The 14,061-nt window shown below is 34.1% G+C and overlaps 1 protein-coding gene across 1 annotated transcript; it reads right to left on the bottom strand.

Moving 5' to 3' along the window:
* Positions 1-4,885: 4,885 nt before the first annotated feature.
* On the bottom strand, positions 4,886-8,641 carry LOC142611848 (ABC transporter G family member 14). The gene is given in 6 exon segments (XM_075783988.1): positions 4,886-5,883; positions 6,200-6,387; positions 6,585-6,755; positions 7,231-8,020; positions 8,245-8,427; positions 8,429-8,641. Coding segments are annotated over 6 exon segments (2,157 nt in total). The 5' UTR covers positions 8,603-8,641; the 3' UTR covers positions 4,886-5,232.
* Between the last annotated feature and the right edge of the window lie 5,420 nt (positions 8,642-14,061).

The raw sequence follows: 14,061 nt of genomic DNA, 5'->3' as shown, positions 1-14,061 counted from the left end.
TGAATAAAGTAAAAATTTAAAAATTTAAAGGGAATCGAATGAAGATTCTTTTTTTTATAAAATTATTGGAGAGAATGCAAGATTGAACTAAAAAGACAATGGTTGAAGAAGATAAAAAGTCGAATAAATTAAGAATTGCAAAAAAAAAAAAAACAAAAAAAAAAAATAAGAAAAGAAGCTAAAGATATGTAGGGGGTGTTTGGCAACCCTTTTCAAACAATAATTTTTAGTTTTTAAACAACATTTCACGTATTTTCACACACTTTTTCACCCACACGTATTTTTACAAATATTTTCAAACAACAATTTTCAGTTTTTAAACACATGTACCAAACAGGCCCATAGAGTTTTATAAAAAGTTTTATAAAATTTATTACAAAACTTCTATTATTATATATAGTACTATAGATATGTATAGACATTGCTTTTGGTTTTGGGCAGAGCTTGTGTCTAGTGAAAATTTTCACTGGACACGTGTCCACTCTTGGACACATGTCCTCAATCCAATGTGTCCAGTGAAAACTTTCACAGGACACAAGTCACAAGTCACACCCTTTGGTTTTTGATTCTTCATTGATTTCATTATTTAGCTATAAACATCTAAATTAAAGTAGATGAATATGTAAAGACAAAATTATATATAATGTTAAAACCGCCCAAAATGAATATGTAAATTCAATAATCTATTTCTATTTCTTTGTAAAAAATTAAAAGAATAAAAAAGAATAATAATTATGTGATCAATGATATGAAGATGAGGTGGCGCAATAAGTGATCAACAACAATAAATGCTATGATATATGTAGATTACTATGAAATAAATTACTTGGTATATAAGTGGTATATACAATGCTAGAAAGAAAAAAGTGTTATATTGCTATCTGAATAGCTACTAGAATGCAAAAGAACATATAAACCAGAGCTTTATTTGGCTATTGATGCAATTTTTTTCTCTGGCGAACGAAATTCAACGTGGTAGCTGATAGAACTATAACGAGCTTAAATATTAAAGCTAAAACTTAGATTGTAACTGATAATCAAATGCATAAAGGGGATCTAATCAAATGCTTACTTTGGATTAACATGCAAATATTCTTAATTTACTGAGGGTAATAAACAAGTTTTAATTTAGCTGAAGATTGGTATTCTCTAAAGTAAATGTTGAATGTTACATTTAATGCCTTAACGGTACCAAGCATCCACTATTTAATGATTCTTGAAGCAACAATTTCATTAACTACTTGATGTAAATCTGGCAGAACTACTTTATAGTTTTCAATGTTATAGTACTATAATTGGATATTAATAGGTATCCTGCATAGCTTTAGGGTCCGTTTTGATACAACTTACTTTGTTGAAAGCTAAAAATACTGTAGTAAAATAATTTTTGAATGTGTGAATAGTGTCATGGAACTCATTTTAATATATATATATATATTTTTTTTTCTGAATAAAGTGGTTGTGGATCTCGTGAACAGTGCATAAACAGTGCGCGAACAGTGAACAGTGCATAAAGAGTGCACTTTGTTTCCTAAAAGCTGAAACGCGTGCATCAAAAAAGAAAGAAAAAAAGAAAGAAAGAGAAAAACACAAAACGCTATAAGCAAGATTCCTAACGCTATCTGATCGCTCATTTAGTCAATAAATTCTGTCAATAGTGGTCCAAACCTTAAAGGTATGGATACTGCATTAATGGCAAGCATCAACATGGTTCTTGTAGTAGACAATTTAGCCTTTTGCTATGCTCAAATTATGACAATTTTATCATATTTGCTAAATTTTTTGCAATGCCTAAGTCCTTAATTTTGCACATTCTAACCCAAAAAATACCTACATCAGTCTTTGTAAAAATGTGCAAATATACGCTATGGTTATGCAAATGAACAGTAACTGTGCATATATGCACAGTTACTGTTTACCGTGTAAATGATTTTTTTTATTCTTTTTTTCTCTCTCCTCTCTCTACCTCTGACTCATCTCACTCTCTTTTTCTCATTTCCTTTCTCACCTCACTCTCACCGATCAACTCTCTCTCATTTCATCAGATCAACTCTCTCGCCGACCCATGCCGCCAACCCAAGTCCCATCACCGATCTGTTGGTTGCTGGGTTTTTTTTTTTGGTTTTTTCCTCATCGCTAATCTATTGGTTGTTGGTTATTTTTCTATTGTGGTGGGCTATTTCTGTTGGGTTGTTCTTTGGGTTGTGTGGGTTCCGATTGGTTGCTGGTGTCGATCTTGTGTGGGTTCCGATTGTTTCAATGGTGGTTGTGTGGTTGTTTGGGTTGTGTTGGGTCTATGAGAGATGAACGTGTGTGGGTTGTGTTGGGTCTGTGAGAGAGATGACAGTGTTAAAGAAATAAATGTTTTATTTGAATAAATATGTATAATAAACAAACTGACGTTAGTGTTTTGTAAAAATAAATGTATAAAATAGAAAAAGTAGGTTTTAGATATGCAAAATAAAATTTTTTTTGCACATATTAATGTGGATGTTTTTAAAGCAATTATATCTTGTGTAAAATTTTCTGCCTATTTTAACATAAGAATCCACTTTTCCTATTTTATACGGAAACTTTACAAAAAAATCTTCACCAAATTGTCCTTTACACATTCTCTTTTCTTTAAATGGTAATTTTATATTCTTTTTTTATTATTTCAACAACCCACCTTAAAAGCCAAACACACTTTTTCTCTTTTCTGAACACTACTCGCCCTTTATCAGCTAGAGCTTTCCATCTTTTTCCCACACTCGTACTACACATTCCCTACATTTCCTTAGCCCGTTTTTGACCACTTACAAAATCTATTACATACCGGAGAAATGTTATGGACCTAATGGTTAAAGGTAAATCTTTGATCTAATTAATATGCGGCATTGTTTGATAGGTCAACATTTTACTTTGTGGCCTTCAAAAAAAAAAAAAACAGTTTATTTTGCGACTTTTGCATGCACACGCTGTTATTACGAGCTCAGGATGAGATTCAGAACAGCATGAATGCGGAATGCGGAAGTTACAATGGTAAGAGGAAAACTCTCGTGAAAGAAAGTTTAACACACATATTTATATATATCCACCAAAGCTGTTGATCAAAGGTCCTGTCGATTTTTTTTTTTTCCTGGTAAGAAATGTATAATGTAATTTATTTTATTTCTTCATCATCATCATCATCATCCTTGTGAAAATCTTTAAGTTTTATATATGCGACTGTTGAACTTATTAAAGAGAAAAGAAAACTTAGAAAAGGGGTTGCATTGCTGAAGGAGGCGACTCTACTCATTACTCATTATACCTCTTTTGTCTGCTAATGCTAAAGAAGCTTAAATCTATAACCCACTGAGACATGCATATATTGGCTTCACACATTTGCTTAACCATTCATATGGGCTTCTCTTTTCTTGCTTGACTCATACAAAAAGTACTAGTTTTATTTAGCTTAATTAATAAAATTTCTTATTATCAAATAAGAGACATGTTAGGATTTCCCAAACATCAAAAATTAATTGTTCTCTTAGTCTAATAATAAAAAAATATTATTATGGAGCAGACCTGTTATGTTTAAATCTCTAAAAATGAAAAAGGAAAAAAAGTACCACGTTGAACTTTAAACGCTCCAAAAGGAGGCTTTGGCAGTCGGCTAGTACAGTGGAGTAAGTTTCTAGATCCACTATTTTTGTTGAAAGTTGCTTCATAATTTTGACTTTTCCTGTGCTTCATTTCTTTTGGTTTCATCATTTGAAGCTATGAACGTAATGAGGCTGCCACTTTTAAATTCTTGAATGAAAGCCACAACTTCTAAATCTATAAAGGAAGAAAAGGACAGGCTGAGGTTGAAGCTTAGCTAGTATGCAGATTCTTGTCATTTTCTATGATTTCAGGTGATCGATTTTGTTTGGCGTGGATAGTGCATTGTGCTCATTCAAGTAGGGAATGACAAGGATTTTGGCTGTCACTTCTTCTTTGCATGAGCCTCCACCCAAACTTCAGTGACCTTTTTGTGTGTCCACACCACGTGGGCCTCCTCTCATTGTTTTTCTTTGGCCAATTCTTTCAGACATTCTGTCACTGCTACTGAATAAGTCATTAACTTTGCCTATTGGAACTATGATGGTGATAATTATGTGATTTTGGTTGTCAACTCTTCTACGGACTACTCAGCATCACTTCTAGCTTTATAAGGAAGTGGGATCTAATCAAAATCTTAACTAAAAAAGAAGTTTCTTTCTGCTGTGGATTACGTTAGTTTGAATCCAATGAGTTCGAGTTCAACCAGCACCTTATCCTCTTGCAAGTGCTCGGTGGACCGTGGAGGGTAAGGTCATGGGTTTAAGACCTACTAAGTGGTGTGAAACTTACCAATTTTTTTTTTCAAAAGAAAATAAGATTGTGTTAGTTTGGGTCTTATGTTTAATTACTCAATGAATTGGAGTGCAAGTTTTTTCCTTCTCCTTGATTATCTCAATAATCATAACTTTTGTTTGTTTATTTTTTTATTTTTTATTTTTTTTATCAAAATTATTGGACCTAGAATTTCACGTAATTGGTTCAGTTTCAACAAAGATGTTAACAATTGTCTCACTTGCTGCAAGACCTCCAAATTTTGGACTAGAAGATTAAAGTTTAAATGTAAAAAAAATTTAAAATCTTTTTAGTCCAATAGAGGGAGGGGAAATAACAAGATAAAAAGCGACAATAGAGCTTCATTCTGACCCGTTTGAATCCTTTCTTATCTATGGCTGTAGCCTGTAATGTGTTACCTTAGTTATTCTTTTCTTTTTCCCTGGCTGAGTGTTCTCTCTTTTTGTTGAGGAATCTATTAAACAAAAGTTTTCTTTTGGTTAGAAAGCCACTCAAAGATTTAAAATTCAGTTCTGCACAAGAATACTGAGCTTCAAGGTCTGGATGTCATCTTTTACCTTTCCTATAAATTGATATGCATATCTTACATGGTTCATTTCCTGTCACTTGTCACATGAAGTAGCTTATTTACTTTATTGAGAAAGTTATAAATTTTTTATTCTCAAATTAAAGCTGCTGAGTTAGTATTGCTCTAAAAGTTGTAACAAAAAGGCTAAAACATTTTGCATCCAACTCAGGAGGGGAATTCATCAAAATTTCACAACTTGATCACCACCTAAAACCTAAGCATCTATCATTATTCCTCAGTTGAAGAAGGAGAAAACTCTTGGATCTCTCTTGTCTTGTGTTGATGACTTGGGGCTTTTATGGAATTTACCTCAACCGCACTCGATGCAGTGCTAAATAAGCAACAAGTCGATAACCCACCAACATTAGGCCCATGATGGCCACGTCTACCCATAAATGGTTCAGACCCATAGATTTGACTGCAGGGAAATCTCCAACACGGCACATCACTCCTTTTGAGCACTCATAATAGTCATCGTCATTGTATTGAACCCCAAGAAGAAGCTTGTAACAGTAGTAGCTATAGCTTAAGTACTTGAGCCAGACTATGAAAGGAGGAATTTGCTGAACATAGTATCCTCCGGCTATGAGGAAAACAAGGGTTGTCACAGAAGCTAAAGTAGTGGCTTGTTTAATGTCCATAAGAATTGCACCAATGGCTAAGCCAAGACTTTGGGAGACAAGGACTGCGTAGAGAACAACTAGTAGTGAAAAAATAAAAGTCACTGGCTCGGGTTTAAGTCCACCCATCCAATAGATAATGAAAACAAACGCAGTTGGGAGTGCAAGCTCCAGTGGCAGGTCTCCAACTGTTCTGGCTAGGAAGTAGGAAGAAAGGTGATACATTCCTGATGATCGTTCCTTGATTAGCATTCTTCTTTCTTGGGGAAATGTGAAAACTGCATTGTAGAGTGGGTAAAATCCCCAGAACACAGAGAAGAAGAAGAGCAATGCAATCTGCATTCACAATGCAAACCTTGTTTAGCACATATAAGAAATTAAGGATACAAATTTCATATCAAAAGTAACTCCACTCCTATTCAAATTCCACATTTCTGCCAAAATTTTGAAATGATATAGGAGCACATTAATGGGGAAGGGATATTGGTTACATAGATTAGAAATATTTTTTTGATATGAAATAGAGTCGACACAAACTTCAAAAGTCATTTGTATGTAAAACCTTAGCGTTACTACTGCCAGATTTATGATATAAATGTTGTTCTTGTATCATCTAATTTATTTATAATTTTAAATTAGGAGTGATTCTTACGCGGTCTTCAATGTGAGATGTTGGGGTGTGCCACCATAAGAGTCCACCAAGTATGGCAACACTTATAACTTGGAAAATCCTGAGCCTGTTGAAGGCTTCAAACCTCCGCTCCCTTAGGCCCCTCTGGAGCAGTACCCTGAACTGATGCCACCAGCTAGTACACCATTGCTCTGATTTCATGTCATGTCCTGCATTACTCAGTAATTTCAGTACTTCATATCAGTTGAAACTAAAGTTCAGAAGAAAAGAAAAACAGTGATCATTTGAGGCCAAAGGAAAAGAGGGAAGAGGGGGGGTGGGGGGGGGGGGGGTGCATGAGGTTGACTGGTTGAGAGCGGATAAGTTAATGGTTACAGCAATCACAGGGAGGAGAGAGAAGATTTACTTTTAGAACCATCTTTTGGATAATTGTAGTTGTTGGGTTCGCAAAGCTCGGCTTTCAACCTTGTAGAAATGTTCTTATCATAGGCTGAAATCAGGGTTTCCTTGACCAACTTCTGTTCTCGTTCTGCATTCTCACCTTGCTCAGTTGCTTGCTTGGAATCAGGGGCGATTCCTGAAATTTTGAATTTCTCACAATGGTCATGACATTGCATACATTTTTTTCCCGTTCAGATTAATTCAAATACAGTAAAGTAAACTTGAGATATGCTAGATCTTACAGTATGAGCTACTGTTTGAAGTGAAAATTTGATTAGCATCTTTGGAGCACGTGAGTATGTGCGCGAGTGAAGATGTTTGTGTGTGTTAAAACTCAACTTTTTTTCCTAATAATTATTAGTTTAGCACAATGGGAGGATGAGGATTACTCATGTTTCATTAAATAGACAGACAAATTTTAGCTCCACTTTCAATAGTAGGCCAAGTGATATCTCCTGTTCATGTGGTAGAAACTAAAGAGAGAACCAATTGAGGTTGGATAAAAAAGCAGCTGCTGTTGTGTCTGTTTAGCTCTTACTAGCATTTTTATTTTGAATGAAATAAGAAAGTCTTTTTATATAAGCCTAGATGCTTAAAGAAGTTGAAATTACCGTTAGCAAGATCAAGTAAGAGATCAGCTGGATTGACTGTCATAGATGTGGAAAAGTTGATTGAGGAAAAATATTCCAAGGCCGTAGAAGCAGGACCATAATAGATGGGGCTTCCCTCAGAGAGTAAGACTACCTTATCAAACATGTGGTACAGCCTGCTTGAGGGCTGGTGAATGGTGGTGACCACAGTTCTACCCCCACTGGCAAGCTTTTTGACTGTGTTCAGAATCCGCTGAGCTGTGGTTGAGTCCAAACCCGACGTTGGCTCATCTAGCAATAGTAGGCTTGGATTAATTAGCATTTCCTGACCTATACTCACCCTCTTCTTTTCTCCACCTGATATTCCTCTAAAGAGTGGCCCCCCTATCATGCTGTTCCGGCACCTAGTCAATCCAAGCTCAGTGATAACATTTTCCACGTGCTGTGCTTTCTCAGCCGGAGTCAAGCTGTTGGGTAGCCTTAAGAGTGCGGTGAAAAAAAGAGTTTCGGTCACGGTGAGATGTGGATATAAAACATCATCCTGAGCAACAAATCCTGTTCTTCTTTTAATGGTACCAGAAAAAGGCTGACCATTGTATGTGATCTTTCCAGACAATTTGCCATTTAGACGGCCTCCGAGAGCTGTAAGGAGGGTGGTTTTGCCACTCCCAGATGGACCTAACATTGCCAGTATCTCTCCTGGAGAAACAATACCTGTTATCCCATTCAATATTGTTTTTTCTCCGCTGGTCCAACTACCCCAACAGGATTCTTTCCGATCCAAATTTACTTTATACTCCACCTCCTCAAACTGTACAGAGAAACATAGAAAAGAAATCAGGAAATTAGCATAAAGATTCTTCTTCATTATGTTAAATATATGACAATAGTTATGCTGGAAAATATTTGGTAATGTAATTTAAGAGTAAACAAAATATGATTCTTTTTTGTTTATGCAACTATTGTATGACTACTATACATTATGCAGACAATATATGTTCTTGCTTTAAGAGAGAGGGAGAGAGAGATTATGACCTTTAAAGTTATAGGAAACAAGGTGCGTTGATAAACAGATTGAGGATTGGCTTGTACAGGGTAGGCAAGGACAGCTGTGTTCTGGGGGTCGGACATCTCAGGCAGAGTTTCCATAGGGTCACTGCCACCGTATTCTGGTTTTGGCTCCATGCAGTTGAGGGGCAGGGCACGGGCACGGGCACGGCACGGCTAAAACTATGTTGTTACTGATTTTTGGTGTTGGTGTTGATGGTGGTGATGATTGAGGAGAGTGAGAAGTTAAGGAGTTCCTTTTAACTTGCTTCCCTAAGTGAACCGGAGAGCACATAAATATATAGCAGAGAGAGGTGCATAAACGAGGATGTCCCCTGTGTGCCATTGTTCTATGATGTAGGCCTAGCCTCCATGGTGGGATCCACCTTCTTTTCTCTTATAATTATTCTAACACTAATTCTTATAGCCATTATTTATAGAAATCTTCTTCCTAAATTTCCCTTAATTAGCATCTCTCTTTGCTTCATCTTTTTAGGGTGACCACTGACCATGGGTGCATAGATGTTCACGTGGCTAACATAAGAATAGGGTAGTTGGAAAATTAGTTGGAATATGAGATATGCCACAACTAAAGCCATATTGCAAGCTTGGCCTATATTGCAGTGGAAAAAAAAAAAGAAGTCTCAACAGTACCAAAGTGTCAAATACAGCACTCCACTATTTTGGGGCTAAAAGCTATATTTTCTGAATCATTGTTTTTTTTTGTTTTTGATGAATATTGTTCTTGTTTATTAAGAATTAATGATGCACATACTATCAATATGACAATATGTTTTGTGCTTGTAAAATTGAGAAAAAGAAAGTAAATTGTTGGTTACTACCTAGTAGAGAATTCTAGTGCTTCTTGCTAATCCTTGGACTTGATTACTATCGTAAGCCATTCTAGCAGGATTTATTATTTTCATCTTATGATCTCTTCAGAGTTATACACTGTATACTTTGCTCTGTGCATTAGAAAATAGAAAGAGTTGAACATTTGAATGCTGTCTAGTGGTGAATAGTGGTGCTTGCCAGTCTTTTACCCAAGCATGCAAGTTACATTCACTTTTCATAGTCTTTCTGCACATGTATGCCACTAATATGTTACTGCATTGCAAACTAACATCTAAGTTCTCACTTTCATCTTCATTTTACTTTAAATCTATTATTTACTTGGGTTAATTTTCATATTCCCTGCTTGTTATAGACCAAGCTTAGGAAAAGTTTAGTTGCAAACATGAAGAAGATGTATTTCACCTTTACTCCTAAGAATTATTTCATAAGATTTGAATCTCATCAATACAATTCCTTGGAAGTGGGAAAAACTGCATATAATTTCAAACTCTTGGTTTGCTTGTGAATACTTTTGCTCTAAATTTTCGCCAAATATCATAATATGTTCATTCAATTCACTTAAGAGCTGGATTTGCAGGAAATGAACAACAGAAGGTGTAATACCTCTAAATACTAATAGTTAGATACATGAATACCAATATAGAAGGGGGTATTAAAGAATTTGTTAGTTATTATTTTATCAATTTTAGGGAACCTCTTAATTTAACATCTTCTAGTCAGGAAATTAGCCTCTAAAAAAGAGAAAAAAAAAAATTTGCGGATAAGATTGCCTAACAATCACTTCTCCCAGATACTGCAAAAGTGGAAGCTTTATACATAAGGGATGCGTGTGTGAAAGAAAGATGTTGCTTACTTATATTTTTTTGGGGGAAAAAGCAAACATACTATATGTTACAACATCAATAAAGAATCAAGTGAAGCACAGTTTTTTTTTAAAATTTTTTTTGGTCTTTTTAATTGGGCCCTAACATGCATCTATAGTTTTTATGTCTGTCATTATAATATTTAGTGACATGGTGTGTACTAATGACTTCTCTATGGAGCACATGCTAATATTATTAAAGCATTTCTTTCTTAACTTGAGGGATGGGAAATTTGATTATTTTTAAACGTCATACTAAACTAATAACAAAAGCAATTTAAAATTAGAAGAAAAAAAAAATGAAAACTTTTGTTACTTCACACTTACTTTTCAGAATTTCTGAGGACAATGACACCATACATGCCTCTGTATTCAATGTAATTAGACCTAGGACATGAAGTGAAAGTTCTGTAAAGTGAAGCTACAAAAGTATCCTTATATTCTTTGCCTTCTTGTTTAGCATGTGTCATGGGTAACCATCCATCAAAATGTTAGTTAGTTAGTTGAGGATTTTTTTTTTTCATATTTCCACATTCTTTACATATACAAATCACCAAAGTCAGTTTGTTATACTTATAGTCAAGTCCCCATGCCCTCTTTTAAGTCAAAAACTAGAATAGAATATCATCCAGGGGGGGGCGGTTGTTACGTTTACATTTATGAAGGACAAGAATATCTATTGGGAGAATTTTATTTTTTAAAACATATGGGGTACCACAAATGGTGCTATTATTACTGTGTTATCTCTCGAACCTCACAATGAGAATTTTAACACTCTCTTCTTAGAAAGCAAGAATAAGTTCAAAATGATATAAGGGGGAAGCAGAAAAACAGTTGAAAACAATGGTGCTTTTCCTTGTAAAGACGACAACTGATTCTTATATTCCTTTTCTAATATTGATATTGATTTTGCACTGTAGTTTTCAAAATTCGTATCATCCAAAACTTTGAAATGACTGTTCATATCGTATAATTGCATGTGATTAAATCACTAATATTCATTTAAAGTAAGGTCCCCAAGTTAGAAGATGCTAGCAATTAAAGTCACCACCCCCTAATATTCTCTCTCTCCCTTTAGTTTTTTTTTTTTTTTTCTTTCTTAAATCTAACCTGAATAAGAGAGAGAGAGAGAGAGAGAGGAATGATTAAAGAGAGAACCCATCAATCGGATTCCAATTTCTGTCCATGAAAATATTTTTTTTTTCTTCCTTTTGGTAAAGCACTGAGATAAGAGTCTATGGGTCCAGGTGGAGACAGACTTTCTTCCTCCAAGACTAGGAGTCTTGAGCTACTTGTAGCTTGGTGCGCATAATATTTGAGTGCACCCCTTTCTATCCCAACTTGTAATAAAATATATATATATTTTACACTAAAATAATATTATGTTCCTTAAAGTTTACCAAATCGTTCATTTTTCGTTCCTAAACTATTTGAAGTGTTTCATTTTATGTCCCTTATCTTTAAAAATATATTTTTTTTCATGCTTGCAAAATTTCTAAAAAATTAAAGATCGATAGCTATGTTATCAATAAATTGTTTAAATTTAAAATTTTTGTAGTTTAAGATTATGTATAAAATATAAACTTATAGATTATATAGTAAATAATATTTGATTGACACAAAATTTGACATGTGTATTAAGAGCGTAAAAAATATGCAATTTAATAGTTAGATTTTCAAAATATGAAGTAATGTTTATTTTATTGAGTAAAGTTGTAATCTTAAGCTACAACCATTTTTGTAACTAAACTTTATCCATTTGTTTTTTCTTTGAAGAAATCTCGAATATAGAAGAAGAAGAAGAAAAAAGAAAATGAGTGACATATAGAAAAAAACTTCTTTTATAAAATCACCCTATTGTCAATGTTCTCTCTTGGCCTTGAATAGAACAAAATAATCAAGAAAAATAGTGTGTAAAAATTCCCTCACTTTCGGCTCTCCACTCCGTATTTGCATGGATGCTCTCCTTTTTCTTTAGGTATCCTTGCCCTATGCTAATCTTATCAGCCAGACACTTATGGGGATAGTTTATTCATTCATGCCTCCATATCGTGATGAAATATTCTTTTTTTTATCTCATTCATAATTGGAAATTATAGATACCTTATGCCCTGTTGACTAATTTTTGTTCCATTTGCAATTAAGAATTGAAAGTAGATTAATTTTCTCACACAATAAGTCTAAATACACACAAAAAAAAAATTCTTTTTATAATCGTTAAAGTGATAAGTCTTTTTTTTGGATCAAATTAAAGTGATAAGTTGTGAATAATATAAATAGTAAAATAATGTTAGTGATGAATAATACATAACAAAATCAATAATAACCTATCACATTAATGAAGTGTATATTGTGTCTATAGCATTAATACATTTTAGATGGATGGTTCTTGTTCAAACTAGGACACTGTGCACTTGGAGATGTATAATAATATTATTAGGGTCGAAGTGTTCAGTGTTGTGTATAATAACTCTTGCGATGTAAAAGTGAATCTTGACTCTTGATGGAACTTGTAATAGTTAATATTGGAAAGTAGAGATAACGATTGAAATTCGTAAAAAAATCAGTAAGTCCATTAAACAATTATAAACCAGTTGTGCTTTCTTTAGAAATATTATTTACCTAGTTCAATGCACTTCATCATCACATCAATCGATGTTCATACTGTGTCTTCCATTTAAACTCCAACAACATGTCAATCTTAATTTAACTCTTGCGGGAAGGAATGATTCTTTATATTTCACTGGATTGAAAATTGAAATACATTTTTATTTGTAATGCAATCTTGTTCTCCCCACTACCTTGAAGTTGTGGATGGTTTTAGGTATCAGGAACTGCGTTTGATCCTAAAGGACAGTTGATAAGGTACTTTGAATGCATAGAATTCTTGTAATACTTTGGGAGATTCTTCTAGAAGCTTAATATAAAGGAACACCGTTTAACTCAAAAGTTTAATTAATATGGATTTGGACCTAATTATGTTATATTAATTCTTCAATTTTATTACTTTTTCTTCATGTAAGACTTTTCTCACACATGTACGCCCAAACAATTTTCTTTCACGTTTGTGTACTTTAAGACCTCTATCGACCATGCACTGGTCATACTTACGGATTTTTTCCTTCTCCCGTGCATCATTTATGGGCCTTGTACACCATGCATGAGACCACATGTCAACCTCACACACTCCAGAAAATCTATCATGTCTTGTGGGGTCCACTCTCATGTGTGAGGGAGGATACATGCACCTAATGCATGTAATACTAACTCCACACACTGATTCACAAGAATCTTGTATGTCCACGTCTATGGCAAAGGGACCTTGATAATCTTGCTGCACACCATCATAGCCTCTAATACCACTTATTAGGACAATGAAAGCTCGTGCACTACCAAGTACTAAGAAAAATTAATCACACATGAACACAACAAATTTATGTGAAAAAAACCCTTCAGTACATAAGGAAAAAGCATGAGATAGATTCAACCAATCGTTGTAACAATACTCAAATTTATGCCAAAAATTTGAATTCACAATAAATTAAGAAAAATAAAAGAACTACTCTGTATGAATAATACGATCTTACTGCCAAAAAAAAAAAAATGAGAGAGAGAGGAACCCAGTGAAACCAATATCTCAGCAAAATATTTGCTCTATTATAGTAAGAAATTTTGAGTGCTACAACCACATATAGTTGAAGAATTCATAGTGGAATTCTTGCTGCGTATTGTAATTTCGAACACCACTTTAAGTAGATTCCAATTAAAGTCCTCTTAACCTAGAAGTTTAACCGTTTTAAGTCTATAGATTTAGGCTCAATCATTTTATTCATGTGGTACTTCCACTCACAAATTACAAATATAAAAGTAAGGTGTTTCTTTCAAAACTTTAATTAACTAGCCGTGTGGTTTATAGAATTGATGACGTACAAAAGCCCTTGAATGATTGTTTGGCTTAGTGCTTGTATGAAGTCATAAAGTGCCAATGGCAGATAGGTATCTAGCCTCAGTCCCTCCTCAAAACGCCCATATATTTATCAGATACCAACGAGTGAAATGTTACAACTGACCATCTTTTGATAAACATT

The sequence above is a fragment of the Castanea sativa genome, chromosome 10 (assembly GCF_040712315.1).
Source record: "Castanea sativa cultivar Marrone di Chiusa Pesio chromosome 10, ASM4071231v1".
Lineage (NCBI taxonomy): Eukaryota > Viridiplantae > Streptophyta > Magnoliopsida > Fagales > Fagaceae > Castanea > Castanea sativa.
This window is presented reverse-complemented; position numbering and strand designations above follow the sequence as displayed.